The sequence below is a fragment of the Hyaena hyaena genome, unplaced genomic scaffold, assembly GCF_003009895.1.
Source record: "Hyaena hyaena isolate Hyena2069 unplaced genomic scaffold, ASM300989v1 scaffold_9, whole genome shotgun sequence".
In the NCBI taxonomy this organism is placed as follows: domain Eukaryota; kingdom Metazoa; phylum Chordata; class Mammalia; order Carnivora; family Hyaenidae; genus Hyaena; species Hyaena hyaena.
This window is the reverse complement of record NW_024080641.1, coordinates 259,825-278,005: the sequence shown is the minus strand read 5'-3', so window position 1 is coordinate 278,005 and position 18,181 is coordinate 259,825. Positions and strand designations below refer to the sequence as shown.

General features: G+C 49.8%; 1 protein-coding gene across 1 annotated transcript; it reads left to right on the top strand.

The window, feature by feature from the left end:
- Positions 1–9,049: 9,049 nt before the first annotated feature.
- Positions 9,050–17,660, top strand: LOC120243619 (sialic acid-binding Ig-like lectin 13). Its single transcript, XM_039249855.1, has 9 exons — positions 9,050–9,155; positions 9,221–9,604; positions 9,769–10,047; positions 10,235–10,282; positions 14,127–14,384; positions 14,466–14,750; positions 15,048–15,147; positions 15,680–15,737; positions 17,397–17,660. The coding sequence occupies exons 1-9, from the start codon at positions 9,104–9,106 to the stop codon at positions 17,628–17,630; spliced, it is 1,698 nt and encodes a 565-aa protein (XP_039105786.1). The 5' UTR covers positions 9,050–9,103; the 3' UTR covers positions 17,631–17,660.
- Positions 17,661–18,181: the final 521 nt, after the last annotated feature.

Below are 18,181 nucleotides of genomic sequence, written 5' to 3'. Positions count from 1 at the left end.
TTTTTAATCTCACCCAGTCTATTTCTGCATCTCCATATCCTAACCCATCAATCTTTCATGCCATTCTGTAAATGTCCCCATGTTTGTGCATTCCTCACCATCTTCATGAATCCACATTTGTCCTCCAGGAAGACTCATCACTAGGTCATCATCTGTTTGGCACTTTCTTATCCTTCAAAATAAACTTTAAAAATAGATGTCAGGGGGGGCGCCTGGGTGGCTTAGTCGGTTAAGCGTCCGACTTTCTCTTTGGTCATGATCTCTTGGTTCGTGGGTTCTAGCCCCTCGTCTGGCTCTGTGCTGACTGCCAGCTCAGAGCCTGGAGCCTGTTTCAGTCTGTGACTCCCTCTCTGACCCTCCCCTGCTCACGCTGTCTCTCTCTCTCTCTCTCCTAGAAATAAATAAAATCTTTAAAAAAAAAATAGATGTCAGGGTTGAGATGGTGAAGGTAAGCAGGAAGTTGTAATCTTCCTCCTAAAAGTCCCCAAATATTTTACTTAAAATAAAAATAATCTTGAATAAAACAGTCCCAAACCCAACAGTAGCACCAACATCTTGTCAGGGATAAAGCATAATGCCATAAAATCATAAAGTGACACCTAAAAACAAATGGAAGATTTTGGTGTGGTGTGAAAAAATACCTGTGGCTTAACTCTCTCTGACTTACATCCAGCAGGGACGGCTGAGTCAGACTTCTGTTTGTGATCATGTCAAGCTGGGTGACATGAGCCAACCATCTGTTAAAAACATTAAAAGTCGATAGTTCTACTTCCAATCCAGACAAGTTATCATCAACCCATTGCTCCTCCCTCCACTCACAACTAGAAACCCTGTAAATGGTGCAAGAACCAAAAGAGAATTCCAGGGGCGCTTGGATGGCTTAGTCGGTTAGGCGTCCGACTTTCGCTCAGGTCATGATCTCACAGTTCGTGGGTTCGAGCCCCACGTTGGGCTCTGTGCTGACTGCCAGCTCAGAGCCTGGAGCCTGTTTCAGAGTCTGTATCTCCCTCTCTCTCTGACCCTCCCATGCTCATGCTGTCTCTCTCTCTCTCTCCCCTATATATATATATATATATATATATATATAGAGAATTCTGGAACATTGTAAGAGGAAGGTGAATTGGCTTGGGACCCCAGAACCAGAGGAACAATACAGAGGCAGAACATCTCGGTCCCCCCACCTATCAGGGGAAAGACACTCAGACACATTGTTTCCCAAGTCCTGACTGAGAAACAGGAGGCAGCTAGGTAGGCTCATTTGTCTCCTGGATGGAAGGGGAGGCCATCTGACAATCAGGCAGGCCCACCACCACCACAAGGGGGATCAACTGGAGCTGGAGACAAGTGTCCAGGAAATACTTACCTTCCTCATCAGACCGGAGATATCTCCTCCTGCCCAGAAACACTAAGGCATGTGGACAGAAAGGGAAAAAAGATCCAAGTATGCTGTCTAATACTCCTGATCCTGACCCTAAGTTCTCCTTTGTTAAATGTGAAGACTAGCCTCCTCACTTTCAGAAGGTGTGTGTGTGTGTGTGTGTGTGTGTGTGTGTGTGTGATGAAGTAAGCTATTTTAAGGAGCCGTACAGAGGCCAGTGAGCAAAGGGCCTTAACAAGAAGGCTCAACCAGATGGGGCAGACAGAGGTCATCCACAGGAGGTAGAATGCCTGAGAGTGAACAGGAGAGGTAGCAGGTGGAGAAGAGAGAGAAGGCCAGCACCACTCACTCTTGATTGTCTGCTCCCCTGGCTCCACCCATCCCCATCCCTTTGATCTCCTGGCCCTAAAGTGGAACATAAGCATCCGGGTCAGGCCCTTCTGCTGAGCTGGGAGCTATTTGAGCTCCAAGTGCGACCTTGTTTCAGCACCACGGACAGCACCTGCTCCCCTGCCATGGGCTCTTCAGGGGTCAGTGTCTCTCGGTGGATGGAGAGCTCCTGGAGCGCCATTTATCAGCCCCCAATGCAAAGTGGGAGGAGCCTGGGGAAGGGTCTGGTGACATCCTAGGTCAATGATGTTGGTCAGTTGTGTCTGGGACCTTGCAGTGTGTGCTTCCATCCTCAGACTTGGGTTCTTTGTCCCAAAAAGGTGTTAACCAGGGATTAGGTGCTGTCCTGAGGTGAGGTTTAGCAGAAGTGTCTCCAGTAATTAGATGGAATAATAAAGCCAGTCTTGAGGAATTTCTGGCAAGTATTAATCACTCAAAGAGGAGGTCCTTATGGTATTTAGACCTGTTGTAAGACCTTGGGAGAAATAAGGTTTCCATTTAATTTTGTAGCTGTCATCCTACCAAGCCCGAATAACTTCAGAGATGCTTTTTTTTCTTCATTTGAGTTGTGTTCACTCTTTCAGTCTGGGGTGGGTTTTTCCTTTTTCTATGTTTCCTCACACTTGTGTCTGGAGCCTTCTTGTTCCTCTATACGTGGTCTCAACCACTCCTAGGCTCCCACCTCAACTTCTACCCAGGCAATTCTTGCAGTTACTAGCCCAGGATGTCTTGAGTGCCAGAGCTGGGAAGTGGCAGGAAGCCTGGGTCCATTTCATGTCCACTCAACATTCCCTCATATGTTCCCCTTCCTGGTCCTCACCCTGCTCAGGAGTGCTCGTGTGAGGGCTGGCTTCCTCCCATGTGGCCCCTCCAGGGTCTACTACACCAGGTGATCAGGCTCCTACCCAAGAAACACCTTATCTGAGTCCCCCAAACACCAGAACAGGGTTCACCACTACAGCCAACATTCTACAGGACACTGATCTCATTCAGGTTTTCACAGGCAGAGTTGGAAACTTCTAGGAAAGGAAAAAGATGAGAACTTGAGGATCCTTGCCTCTTAGAATAGGGTAAAGTCCTGGACATGGGAGCCCAAAGGAGAGGCTAGACTTGGGGGCACTGTGATCATTGTCTCCCAAACCTCTCTCCCCACCCCTAACCCATCTCTGCATAATCAAGAGTCATTTTGCTGATTTGGCTTTGCCCCTGCACACACACAAATAAATAAACAAACTTTTGTTCACCTGTCACTTCTGGCCTCCCAAACTATTCTCTACGGTTGTTAGTGAGTAGATTCAAGGAGAGGAAAGTCATTTATATGTCATCTTTACCAAAATTGAAGCTATACTTTATGCAAGATTCTGCTACTTGTGTGTTTACCTTTATGTAAATACTGCCACTTGACACATATTTATCATATTCTATGAAATTTATCATTACTGGATGTAAGGCAATTCTACAATTACTTGTGAGAAATGCACATTCTTGGTCCCAATGACTCACTTTCTATCTTGGGAACATAAATATACAGTCAAGGAAATTCATCTTCTCACCTGCTTTCTGCCCACCTCCAAATCTGTTCTCCACAGAGAAAATTCTAAAAATCCAAGTGTCCTTTCCAGCTTCTAACCCTCCATTGGCTCTCAGTTGCCCAAGTGGAAATAGCAAAATCCTTTAAGATGAGCTCAAGCTGTTACATGGACCATCTTACTTGGTTCAGGGTGGGCAGGGACCAGTTTCTAATGCCTAAAGCACACCATAGGCCAATAGCTGACACATGCACAGAAGCACAGATTAATTTATTCTATCAAAGAATAAAAATTTTTAAAAAAATATTTATTTTTGGAAAAGTGCAAGTTGGGGGAGGGGCAACAAGAGGGGAACAGAGGCTCTGAAGTGGGCTCCACACTGACAGGCTGACAGCAGCCAGCCTGATGTGGGGCTCAAATCCATAAACCATGAACTCATGACCTGAGCTGAAGCTGTATGCTCAAACAACTGAGCTACCCAGGCACCCCAAAGAATAACATTTTTTTTAAAAATATTTTTTATTTATTTCTAGGAGAGAGAGAGAGACAGCGTGAGCAGGGGAGGGTCAGAGAGAGAGGGAGATACAGACTCTGAAATTGGCTCCAGGCTCTGAGCTGGCAGTCAGCACAGAGCCCGACGCGGGGCTCGAACCCACGAACCGCGAGATCATGACCTAAGCGAAAGTCGGACGCTCAACCGACTAAGCCACCCAGGCGCCCCAAGAATAACATTTTTAAGGGCAACATCATGACCCTCATGTAGATAGAAAATAAGCATGTGTTAAAGATTTTTTTAGCACTAAGTATTATATGTAAGTGATGAATCACTAAATTCTACTCCTGAAACCAATATTGCCCTGTATGTTAACTAACTAAAATTTAAATTAAAAAAAGAGATTTTTTTATTTTGCAAAAAACCAGTCTCTATCAGATCTATACTCTTAACAAACTTTTAAGTGTACATTAGTGTTAACTAATATGCCTAGTATAGACACTATGTTGTAGAACTTTTTCACCTTGCATGACTGAAACTTTATACCCACTGAACAGCAATGCCCCATTTTATTTAACTCATTATGAATGAAAGGAGCAGGCAGAAATTAAAGATGCACAAATTTATATGGAGTAAAGGAATATTGAAATGAAATTGTGAAGGCATGTAAAACTGGCTTTGTAGGAGGATTCAGGTCCTCCCCAGCCAGCCAGAATGTATATGCATGTCTATGGACAAGAACTATTTGCATTGCTAGTAGTTATCTATAAATTATAGCATTTGAAATAGGGTGCCTGGGTGGCTCGGCCGGTTAAGCATCCAACTTATGGTTCTTGTGAGTCAGAGCCCAGTGTCGGGCTCTGTGCTGACAACTCAGGGCCTGGAGTCTGCTTCGGATTCCGCGTCTCCCTCTCTCTCTCTGCCCCTCCCCCACTTGTGCTGTCTCTCTCTCTCAAAAATAAACATTAAAAAAAATAAATACTTTTTCATTAGAGGCAGCCAGCTATCTTATTTCACTTATTCTAAATATTCTTATAATTCTTTTTTTCAATGTTCATTTATTTTTGAGAGAGACAGAGACAGAGGGCAAGCGGAGGAGGAGCAGAGAGAGGGAGACAGAATCTGAAGCAGGCTCCAGGCTCTGAGCTAACTGTCAGCACAGAGCCTGATGCAGGGCTCGAACCCACAAACTGCGAGATCATGACCTGAGCCAAAGTCAGACATTTAACCAACCGAAACACCCATGCGCCCCTATTCTTTTTTTAAGATTTTATTTTTTAAGTAGTCTCTACCCTCAACGTGGAGCTCGAAAATACAACCCCAAGATGAAGGGGTGCATGCTCCATGGACCGAGCCAGCCAGGCACCCCAACATCCTTACACTTCTCAAAGCAAGTATTCACTGATCACCTAATGTATGCCAAGCATCTTTCTAGCCAGAGTGGAGTCAGCAGTAAATGGGAAATACAAGTTCTTTTGTGATGATTACATTTTAGTGACAGGAGAGACAGACAATAAATAAGTAGACTATGTGTTATATTGATTCATGATAAGAAGTTTGAAGAAAAACAAAAGAGAAAGATATACAGAGAATATGAAATGGATTATACTCTTCAATATGTTGTCCATGAATGTGATCATTGAGAAACTGATGTTGAGTGTGCACACATATATACAGATGCACCACTGGCATTTATATAGACACATATACACAACTCAAATATGCACACACAGAGGACACAGACACATGTACACACAAATACAGACACGCAAGTACTTCAAAAATACGCACATATATAAAGATCACAGACACCTCAAAATACACACACATAAATCATACACACATATGTACAGACACAATAGAGACGTGCACATAAAACCCACAGACACACATAGAAACACAGACACATACGTACTTCAAATATACACAGACACACATGCCTCAGGCATGCACACACAAACAGCAAACACACACATGTATACAAAGACCAAAGAAACATACACACAACATAGGCACACACAGAGACTACAGACACAAATAGACATGCATATACACAGACACATACACTGCAATACACAAACACCACAGACACACTCATAAATACTTACATCACAGCCACACAGGATGAGGCATTAGCCACTGACTCCCCACACAGAAAGCTTTGCTCTGGGTCAGGCCAGACAGATCCAATGTCCTAGAAGAAGAGAAAGGTCGAGGTGCCCTGTGACTCTGGGCCACTTTCTGCCAAGTGGGCCACCTTTTTGTTCTCGGTACACACCTCCCCTGCCCACCAGCATGACCATCCACCTGTCCCTGCTGTCCTTGAACCACCAGATCCCGAGACCTCGCCAGCCAGCTGCTGGCCTGTGTCAGGAAGAACAGTTGTGTCCACACTCGGGCCGATCACCAGGGAATGGACAGGGAAGATGGAAACGTCTCTCAGCCTTTGGAAGACGGACATGCAGGCAGGACAAGTGCAAAGCAAAGTGAATTCACCTAAAGGGAGTGGGGACTGAAAGAGCAGGGGGCAAAAATGGCTGGGCTCTGGGGCCACAGGCCATTGTGGGAGGCCCAGGTGCACGACGAAGTGGCTCTGTCCCCGGAGCTCCTCCTCAGTCTTGCTCTGAGGGCCCCATGGGGTGTGAGCGGAGTTCGTGGGACATGCCGGGAGCCCCCCAAGGGTGCTCAGAAAGTTCTTCCCGTGCTCCTGGGCCCAGCCCAGCCCAGCCCAATAGAACATCTCTTTTGGATACTCCAACTCCTTCCAGCCGGACTCTGGGCTCCCTGAGGAAGCTCTTGAGGTGTCTTCCTGGGGACCTGTGTGTTGATGAAGAGACCTGGTCAGAGGGAACTAGGGTCCCCTGCTTGGCACAGCTATGAGCTTCATTGGCTACAGAGCTCATCAGGTGCTTCAGTTACCATTCTCTTTTCCCAGACAGAAGGAGGATGAGGAGGAGGATGGGAGGGGGGAGAAGGAGGAGGCAGAGGGGGAGGGAGATGTGGAGGAAAAGGGGATGAGGAGGAGGGGGAGAAGACAGGAGGAGGGGAGAAAGATGGGAGGAGGAGGAGGGGATGGGGGGATGTGGTGGTTCAGGAGATCAGACTGGATTTCCTTGGCCCCTGGAACAGAGAGCCTGAAAGACTGAGTGGAACAGGGGCTGGCAGGCCGCAGCCAGTGCTGCAGGCAGACACCCCGTCTGCTCACACCAGCGTGCTTGCCTGAGGTCCTGCTCTCTGGAATAAGACGAGCCTGCCTCCGAGAAAACCCTTCTCACCCTCCAGCTCCAGCTCAGCTGTCCCATCCTCCAGGCACATCCTCACCCCCTCCTCTGGGCTCCAAAAGCCCCGTCCTCCCTCCTTGGTCAGCCCTGTCCACACCAGGCTGTGACTGTGTCTCTGATTCTTCCATCCTGGCCCTGGCTGCTGCTCCTCCAAGGTCAGCCTTGCCTCAGCCCAGCCTCCAGGAGCCCCTGTTCAGAAGACCAGAGCAGCCCAGCCAGCGGAGGGACCAGCCGGAACAGAGGCCCACGAAGCCTGTCATATCCTGGGGAGAGAAGAGGAAGTGTGGCTGGGGTTAAGTAAGAGCGAGGTAGAGATCCGAGCACAGAAGAGCAGTGGATGTTTCCTCCAGTTGCCAAATCTGTCCCTTCCCTTTTCCTCCGTCTTCAGATCAGCCCCATCCTATAGACTGGCCACTGGCCAATGTGCCGACTTTGTCCAGCGTGGGCCAGGCCAGCCTGCTGGGAGCACTTCCCATGTGTGAATGCATCCATCTTCTTAAAACCCCCCATGCACTGGTTGGCTAGGTCTGTCACAACACAGTGCCACGAAACCTGCAGCTTAAATAACCCAGCCCCAGAGGCTGGGGCTGTCGGCAGAACGGGTTCCTCCTAAGGCCTCTCTCCTTGGCTTGAAGGTGGTACCTTTCCTCCCTGTGTCCACCTGTCTGTGTGTCTGTGCCCTAATCTTCTTGTAAAGACACCAGTCTTATTGAATCACAGCCCATCCCAATGGCCTCATTTTACCTCAATGATCTCTTTAAAGACTTTCTCCAAAGACAATGGTTTTTGGAGGTACTGAGGATTAGGAAATGAACATATGAATTTTGGAGGTACACCATTTGGCCCTGTGAGCATAAGCATCTGACTGTGCAGAGTGGTTAAAGGCAGCACACTGAGCATTAGGGAGACATGCCCGAGCCTGGAGCTATCTGGTGCAGTCCCAGGAAACCTGATCCGTTCACTGGAGGCCATAGATGAAGAAGCCTTAGGGCAGGGCTGATCACCAGAATCTTCTTACTAAAGGCAGGACTCAGAATGACCTCTGAGGAAGGGACAGGGCCAGACATTTGACATGCAAGATGGCCACACCCGCGACTGCCGCAAATGCCCGCCTCTGTCTTCCTATGGGATTGTCCCGCAGACAAAGTGTTGAGTATTGTGATCTCTCCATGGGACTCCTGGGGAGACTGAGGCTTGGAGGCTAGGAGGGTCAGGCACACCTGCACATTCTCCCTCAACATCATGTTGTGCTGTCATCTTGCAGCAAATGCCCAACTCCCAGGCATGGCCTGGTGCAGGTAACCCCAGGGAAGCCTGAGGCAGGGGGCTATGAGCCATCCAGGAAGCCCAAGACCCCCCCTCAGAGTCCTGGTCCCGTCCACTCTGGCCATTCAGACCTGGGAACTCACCTTCTAGCAACAGAGCAATGGAGTTTCCTACAAGCCCCGGCCTGGTCCTAACAGCTCACACTCTCCCAGCAGGAGCTGGTGTGGGCTGGAGTGTCTCCATCTCCTTGGGTGTCAGGGAAGTTCTCAAGACCGGACACAAAGTCTGTCAATCTCCCTTCTGACTCCACTCCCCTGAAAGGAGTTGTTCATGATACATTTATCACGTTCATTGATTCATTCATTCATTCATCATCATCTCCCTCACCTGGGGTGTGTGTGGGGAACCTGTCCCCATCTTTAATGCTTCAAGCTTCCCCTGCACAGAGTGGTTAAACCCCTTCCTGAGCCCCACAATTGGCAGGACTGACCCTCTGGGCTTCTAGAAGCTGTCATTGGCCAGGTAGTACCTGCCCTCCTGGTGGGGACAGAGGCACATGAGGGACAGGGCACGGACAGGGACCGGGGAATGGGGGTAGATTGCTTGCACCCTATCTGGAAAGTAGGAGTGGTTAATCTTCAGGGGCCACGCCACCTCTGAGAGCAATGCTGGAGCCAAGTTCCTCTTCTGTGGACAGTCACCTTCCAGACATCGGCCCTGGGCTTCCTATCGGGGCTTCCTCTCCGTCCTGCGACACAAAGGCACCATGGCCCTTACCCCACACATGCTGCCGCTGCTGCTGCTGCCGCTGTGGGCCGGTGAGTGAGCCGAGGGGAGAGGGCCGGGTGGGCGGGGACTGCCACTGACCACCAATTCCCTGCAGGGTCCCAGGCTCAGGATTCCAGATTCCACCTGCAAGTGCAGAAGACCGTGACGGTGCAGGAGGGCCTGTGTGTGTTTGTGCCCTGTGATTTCTCCCACCCCCAAGTCCAATACAATGACAGTGACCCAGCTCATGGCTACTGGTTCCGTGAAGGGACCCATACAGGGCGCAGTGCTCCAGTGGCCACAAACAACCCAGGTCAAAAAGTGGAGCAGGAGACCCAAGGCCGATTCCACCTCCTTGGAAACCCCCAGGACTACAACTGCTCCCTGGACATCAGAGACGCACGGAGGAGTGACTCGGGGGCATACTTCTTTAGGGTGGAGAGAGGGTCTTATGTGAGATATAATTACCAATGGAACCGGTTCTCCGTGCATGTGACAGGTAAGGAGTGGGGTCCAGGAGGGGACATGCATGAGTCCTGAGGGCCCCCAGGGCAGGCCTGGGAGGGGACCCCCTGATCTCCATCCTGGCTGGGGAGGAAACGGCTGGCCCGAGGTAGAGGCTGCTTCTGGGGAACACTCAGAGCCTCTCTGTCTCCCCGTCAGCTCTGACACGGATACCGGACATCCACATCCAGGGGCCCCTAGAATCTGGCCAGCCCAGCAACATTACCTGTAGCGTGCCCTGGGCCTGTCAGAGGGGGACGGCCCCCACCTTCTCCTGGATCGGGGACGCCCTCACCTCCCTGGACCCCAGGACACACTTCTCTTCGGTGCTCACCCTCATCCCGAGGCCCCAGGACCATGGCACCAACCTCACCTGTCGAGTGACCTTCCCTGGAGCTAATGTGAGCACAGAGAGAACCATCCAGCTCAATGTCTCCTGTGAGTGCCAGGCCAGGACGCCAGGGTCCCTGGGGGCAGTGGGCTTGGGGGAAGGAGGGTCTGGAATCCTGGAGAGGAAGGAAAGAGAACACCCGACTCCACCCTTTTCCTATTTCTGAAGTTTCTGGGAGAATAGGGCCAACAGTCATCTTCCTGCCTATGAAAACATTTATGTCTATTTGTGCAGATGCGTCCCAGAACCTGACCATCAGTGTTTTCCGGAGAGAAGGCACAGGTAGGACACGACCTCTCCTCTCAGGCTTTGACGGAAGGGGCATCTGTCTCCACCCCTCAGAGCAGAGATGGGGATTTAGAACTCAGATGGAAGAAAGGCTCAGGCCAGATGTGGGGACAGCGGAGGTGGGAGACCTCCCATTGGCTCCTCAGCTTACAAACTGCCTTCCTCCCACTGCTGACCCGATTCCCAAGGGGTTTTGCATGACCTCCATGCCTGATGGGTGTACTACTCCCGGATGTGAGGGTGTGTCCCCTCCCAAATCTCTCCCTGTTCCCTCAGGACCGGGACCCTGCCTATTCCTGCAGTTTCCTTCAACATTAGAATGATATTGTTTAAAATAGTAAGCGTAAAGTGTGTTGGTCTGCTCAGGTTTCCATAACAAAATACCACAGACTGAGGGGCTTAAGATTCAGGCATTTATCCCTCACGTTTCTGGAGACTGGCAAATATACACAAGGTCAAGGTTCCAAGGTTCCAGCCAGTATGGTTCTGGGGGAGAGCTTCTCCTGGGGAGAGCTCACTCCTGGTGAGAGCGATGCTTTTTGGCCGTGTTTTCTCTCATGCATCTGAAAGAAAGAAAGCTCTCTAGGGCACCCAGGTGGCTCGTTGGTTGGGTGTCTGACTTCGGCTTAGGTCATGATCTTACAGCTCGTGGGTTCGAGTCCCGCATTGGGCTCTGTGCTGACAGCTCAGAGCCTGGAGCCTGCTTCAGATTCTATGTCTTTCTCTCTCTATCTCCCTTCCCTGCTCTCTCTCTCTCTCTCTGTCTCCCTCAAAAATAAATAAACATTAGAACATTAAGAAAAAAAAGAAAGCTCTCTGGTGTCTCTTCTTACAAGAGCACTAATCCCATCCTGAAGCCCCTACTCTCATTACTTCATCTAACCCTATCACCTCCCAAAGGCCCATCCAAACACCTCCAAATACCACCATATTGGGGGTTAGGGCTTGGGCATTGAGCTTGAAGGGAACACATTCCAGTCCCTAACAAAACTAGGAATAAGAATAAAATACTGTTCAGCACCTGCGAATCTCCCCTCTTGGTTATCTTTCCAAACATCATTTACACATCTCCATTTATTTATTTATTTTAATGTTTAATGCTTTATTTTTGAGAGAGAGAGAGAGAGAGAGAGACAGCGTGAGCAGGGGAGGGTCAGAGAGAGAGGGAGACACAGAATCTGAAACAGGTTCCAGGCTCTGAGTCAGCTGTCAGCACAGAGCCCGACGTGGGGCTTGAACCCATGAACTGTGAGATCATGACCTGAGTCGAAGTCGGTCACTTAACTGACTGAGCCACCCAGGCGCCCCTACGCATCTCCATTTAAAAGCACACACATACATATACACCATACTCTATACACCGCTCTTAAGTTTTTATTCAAATTCCAGTTAGTTAACGTACAATATGAGTCTCAAGTGTATGAAATAGTGATTTAACACTTCCACACATCACCTGGTGCTCATCACAAGTGCCCTCCTTTTTTTTTTTTATAAAATTTTTTTAAATGTTTTATTTATTTCTAGGAGAGAGAGAGAGAGAGAGACAGTGTGAGCAGGGGAGGGTCAGAGAGAGAGGGAGTCACAGACTCTGAAATAGGCTCCAGGCTCTGAGCTGGCAGTCAGCACAGAGCCCGACGCGGGGCTCGAACCCACGAACCGCGAGATCATGACCTAAGTGAAAGTCGGACGCTTAACCGACTAAGCCACCCAGGCACCCCTACAAGTGCCTTCCTTAATCCCCATCACCTATTTCCCCACCCCCACCTCCTCCCCTCTGGTAACTATCAGTTTGTTCTCTTGGTTTGTCTCTCTCTCTCTTTTTTCCCCTTTGCTCGTTTGTTTTGCTTCTGAAATTCCACATCTGAGTGAAATCACATGGTACCTGTTGTTCTCTAACTGACTTATTTCACTTAGCTATTATTTTTTAATAGACATTTCGCTGTGGAGTAATTTTGGTTTACATAGTACACAGAGTTTCCATAAAGCCCTCACCTAGCTTTGCTTGTCATTAAAAGTCTTACATCGTCATGATACGTTTGTCCCAACTAAGAGACGTTAGAACCCTTATTGATGACTCCACGGTCTTCTAATTCGAAGTGTATTACAAGGTAAAGTATTTAATTAGCCCCCATTGGTGGGAAGCCATGGTGTTTCCAGACTTTTGTTAAGACAAATAATACTGCAACAGGGGTGCCTGGGTGGCTCAGTAGGTTAAGTGTCCGGCTTCGGCTCAGGTCATGATCTCGCGGTTTGTGGGTTCGGGCTCTGCGTCGGGCTCTGTGCTGACAGCTAGCTCAGAGCCTAGAGCCTGTGGAGCCTGCTTTGGATTCTGTGTCTCCCTCTCTCTCTTACCCTCCCCTTCTCACGCTGTCTCTCTCTCTCTCTCTCTCACACACACACACACACAAAACCCACATAAAAAAAGACAAATAACACTGCAACAAATAACTTGTACAAACATTCCCCATACGTGTACATGTGTCCATAAGGTAATTATCTCAAGAAGAAAAGTTTCAGATCAAAGCGTGTGTTTGCAATTTCCACAGATACTGCCAAATCATGTGGCGTGGAAGTTGTTCTGTTGATAATCTCAAGCTGCTGAACACTTCCATCCTTGCTGATATATTAAGTGAACTGACTGCCATTTTAACTGAATGACCATTTTGTAAACAATGTTATGTATCTTCCATTACATTTGAGAATCATTTGTATTTCTTTGTGGACTTTTTCTTAGTGATTTGAAGAAGTGCTTTTTATATGAAGGAAATCAGTTGTGTGTTAGTTGAAAGGATTTATTTGCCTAATAATGGCCTCTTTGACTTAGCATGGGGTGACTTTGTTAGGCAAAAACATGCCTTTTTTTTGAGGGGAAGTGTTGCATTCATTGGTCTCCTGGAGTTGGCTTTCACTGGTGGACGGGAGCCAATTACACCCATGTTTCCTCAACTCTGGGTTCAGTGACATCTAGTTGGGTGCTTGAAATTGGCCAGCAGGGAAGTATTTACACCAAGGAAATTGGCAAATGACAAAAATCAGGGCTTTTTCTTTTCCCTCCCCTCCGCCCTCCCCAATGACCTGGTTGTTAAACATTTACCAGTAAAGCATCGTTATGGGTACCAATGTTTCCTTTCAACCTCTGTCTTTCCCTAGTCTAATATTATTTTTTTAGTCTCCAGGAGCCTCATAGGCAAACACTCCCAAACATACACATTCACTCAAGCCTTACGGGACTATGTGATTTTCCCTGACATATAGACCATCTCACACCCCCGCCGTAGCTGCACTTTCTATGTCTGCTTCCTGCAGTTGCCCTTCCATGCCAGCATCGTCCTCCAGCCAGCTCCCAGCCCCTCTCATGCTCCGCCGTAGCCTCTCCTCTTGCAGGAAGCCCTCCCTGCTCTGCCGGTCTCACTGAACAACCATCCACAGGGCTTCCTTTGAACAATGGGCCCCTGTCACAAAACACATCACAGTGATTCTGGGGTATCTAACTCATAAGACTGAACTCTCAGATCCAACTAAATGAGACGGGTCTTAGTGAACTCCGTGAAAGGCAGAATGGCCAGGTTCTTGGAGGCCAATATGGGATCTATGTTGGCACAGATGACAGAGGTAGGCAGGTGAGAAACGAGGTGGTTCAGATGAAAGCACGAGGGACCCCTGGAAAGGCTGTAGTGCCCGCTCCCAGCTCTGTCCCCTGGAGCTGACCCCAAACGTAGAAGCCCATAATGCAGTGGAAGAGAAGAAACAGACTTAAATGATGTGAGGGAAAGAGAGAGATAGAGACAGAATACCCCCCACTGAGGGCTGGGGCTTAACTTTCTCTCTGTCTTGCCAGCACCTGAGGCTCTGGGCAACGGTTCATCTCTCCCAGTCCAGGAGGGCCAGTCCCTGCACCTGGTCTGTGTCTACGACAGTAACCCCCCTGCCAGGCTGCGCTGGACCCGGGGCAGCCTGACCTTACAGCCTCCGCAACCCTCAGATCCTGGGGTCCTGCAGCTGCCCCGGGTGGAATTGGGGGACCATGGGAAATACGTCTGCCAAGCTCAGCACGCGCTGGGCTCTCTGGAGGCGTCCCTGAGCCTCCTTGTGAAGAGTGAGTTGGAACATACCTATAAAGGATGCCTGGGTCCTGGGGAGGTGGGGCTCTTCTGATCCCTCTCCTGTCGTTCCACAGACCCCCCAAAGCTGTTTGGTCCCTCCTGCTCCTGGGAGGGCGAGGGGCTGCATTGCACCTGCTCGGCTCAATCCCAGCTGACCCCCTCTCTGCACTGGCGGCTGGGGGAGGGACTGCTGGAGGCGAACCACAGCAACACCTCCTTGACCGTCACCTCCAGCTCGGAGGGGCCCTGGGCCAACAGCAACCTGAGCTTCATGGAGCCGCTGGGCTCCAGCCTCAGACTCAGCTGCGAGGCCTGGAACGCACACGGGGAACAGAGCGCTGTGGTCCAGCTGCTGCCAGGTCAGGGGGCTGTGTCGGGGTGGGGGGAGGGTGATGTCTGGAGGAAGGGGGTGCAGGAGGCAGGATCCTAGAAGACGCTGAGCAGAGAAGTGCCTCTGACTCTGGGCCAAGGGGCACCAGAGGTCAGAGTCACCTGAAGGTTGGTGGGGGAGGGGCTGGGGAACAGGAGGCTGGGATCCCATAGAGGGGCGGGGGACCGAGGAGCCAGTCCTGGATAGAACTGGGCGCACCACGGGGTCCGGGGCTCCAGAAGGCTGAACGCTCAGGTGCCTGCTTCAAGGTGCCTCTTACCTGCAGGGAGACCAGGGCCCGGGACAGGTGCACTTCACGGGGCGATCGGGGGAGCTGGTGTCACAGCCCTGCTTGCTCTGTGTCTCTGCTTCATCACCTTCTTCGTGTAAGTGGTGACCCCGGTTTGGGTGAGGGCCTCACGAGTTTGGGCAGAGAGGGGACTGAGAAAATCTCCTGAACTCAAAGCCCAGAGCTGGAGGAGCGCAGTGCGTCAAAGCATCAGAAATTCAGCGCCCTGGGGCGCCTGGGTGGCTTAGTCGGTTAAGCGTCCGACTTTCGCTTGGGTCATGATCTCACGGTTCGTGGGTTCGGGCCCCGCGTCGGGCTCTGTGCTGACTGCCAGCTCAGAGCCTGGAGCCTGTTTCAGTCTGTGACTCCCTCTCTCTCTGACCCTCCCCTCCTCACGCTCTCTCTCTCTCTCTCCCCTAGAAATAAATTAAAAAAAAAAAAAAGAAAAGAAATTCAGCGCCCTGACCCTTCGGTGGCCAGGGAGGGGTGTGTTCCCCATATGGGGTGGTTGTGAAGAGGGAATATGCGTTCTCCTCATGGTCTCTGCAGCCAGACAGCTGCCTCAGTCATCTTCCCAGGCTCCCAGCAGTGAGCCAGCCAGACTGAAGGGCCTCGATCTCTCTCCTCAGAGTGAAGACCTACAGGCAGAAATCAACCCAGAAATCAGCGCACAGGGATGACTCCCAGGTGAGTGACATGGGCATCTTTCCATCAGGCATGGGGACTAGGCCGTGAGGTCCTCCCTCGGGATTTCCAGCTGCAGTCAGCTCAGAGACCCGAGAGCCACATTTTCCTCTCCCACCCAACTCCCTTTCAGCAAAGCTTTATTCCATTTTGCCCCTTCCCTGCTGAGCCCTCACTGTCTCCCTTCCTGGGGCACTGGCCTCACCCTTCTCGGACTCACCTCTCCTCCCAAGCTTTGGGCAAGAAATTCCCCAAACAACTCTCACTCCTGTGCCTGCCACTGTCTAGATCAGCACAGACCACCAAGAATATAATGTGAGCCATGTGCCTGGCTTAAAAGTTACTAGTGGCCACATTTAAAAAATAGAGAGGAACACCTGGGTGGCTCAGTCGGTTAAGCATCCGACTTCGGCTCCAGTCATGATCTCATGGTTCATGGGCTCAAACTCGGCATGGGGCTCTGTGCAGACAGCTCAGAGTCCAGAGCTTGCTTTGAATTCTGTGTCTCCCTCTCCCTCTGCCCCTCCCCACTCATGCTCTGTTTCTAGCTCTCTCTCTCTCAAAAATAAATAAACATAAAAAAACTTTTTTAAATAGAGAGAAGCATGAGATCGATTTTAATATAATGTTTATTTAACCCAGTATATTCAAAATATCACTTCACCATCATATCATAAATAATCAATGTATAGATTATTAATGAGATAGTTTGCATTCTCTTTCTTCTTCTTCTTCTTCCTTTGGTACCAAGTCTTTGAAACCCAGGGTTTATTTCACACTCATGGCACAGCTCCATTTGGAATCGCCATGAATCACATACTCAGTAGCCACAGGTGGCTAGGAGCTACTGTATTTTACACATATTTTACACAGTTTCCTCGGGCTGGTGTTCTGTGATCTGTTCCCTGCTGAGTCCTCCAGCCCACTTCCTGCCTCTGCCCTGAAAATGAGCTCCCCGTCCCCAGGCAAGGCTCATTCTCTGTTAATTCTGTGTGTTTGCATGCATGATTTCCTCTGTTCCTCTCCATTTGCATTAGCCAGACCCCTAAATGCCTTTCATGCTCCAGTTTAAATATTCCCTTTCCCTATGCAGGCAAACTGTCATCATGCCTTCTTGTAGTAACCACAGGCCTGTCCCCAACACCCTGTGAGCCCCTGGGTTGTGGGGGGGGTGGGGGTTGGCAGGGCTTCTGCAAACCTCAGTGATTCTCACCCACACTCCTAACGCCCTGCTTCTGCCCACCAAATCACAATGTGCAATTAGATAATGTGTGTGTGTGTGTGTGTGTGTGTGTACGCGCACGCGTGTGTGTGAGAGAGAAAGACAAACGAATACTGACTCCTTGTCCTGATAGGCTGTCTGAGGTCAGAGATGGTGTGTCCACAAGAGTTTCTTGACCTTGCTCACTCTGTTTCCATATCTGTAAAATGAAAGGATAACAGCTGTATCATCCACAGGGGAGTGAGGGGATTTACAAGGAATCAATGCCATTATGATGAAAATTTGTTAAAGCTACAAATGAATGAATGGGTGAGTGAATGAATGAATGAACGCTCAGGAAATGGGCATGAAGTGGTAAATGGGTAAGTGTCCCCCAAGCCCCTACTTCCCTTCTCCAAACCGAAAGGCCAGCTCCGATGCCTTTCTCTCGTCCCATTCAGGGTCACCTGGACAAACCCTGGTCAGACAGCCCGTCAGCCCCCCCGCCCCCAGACCCAGCTGCCTCCCTCTCAGAGAAGGGGCAGGAAGAGCTCTACTACGCCTCCCTCACCTTCCAAGGGCTGAGGCCACACAACTTCCAGGAATGGGAAACCACGGAGTATGCAGAGATCAAGATCCAGACTGACAGCCCCACCCACGGCCCCCCCTTGGGAGCCCAGACAGGGCATCTTTGAGGAAATGTGTGCCAGGCACTGATTCTTCATTTTTATTTAAAAATTTTTTAAATGTTTATTTATTGAGAGACAGAGCACAAGCAGGGGAGTGCCAGAGAGAGGGAGACAGAGAATCGGAAGTAGGCTCCAGGCTCTGAGCTCTCAGTGCAGATCCTGACACAGGGTTCGAACCCACAAACCATGAGATCATGACCTGAGCCAAAGTCAGATGCACAACAGATTGAGCCATCCAGGTGCCCCTAAATTTTTTTTTAATGTTTATTAATTTTGAAGGAGAAAGAGAGCATGAGCAGGGGAGGGGCAGAGAGAAAAGGAGACACAGAATCTGAAGCAGACTCCAGGCTCTGAGCTGTCAGCACAGAGCCCGATGCAGGGGTGTCAAACCCATAGACTGTGAGATCATGACCTGAGCTGAAGTCAGATGTTTAACTGACTGAGCCACCTAGGCGGCCCAGTAAATCTATTTCTAAATGTAACCCTCTAGCAGGAGAAGATATTTCCCAATACGTGTATCTAACAAAGGATTCACCCACAGTATAAAAAAAATATAT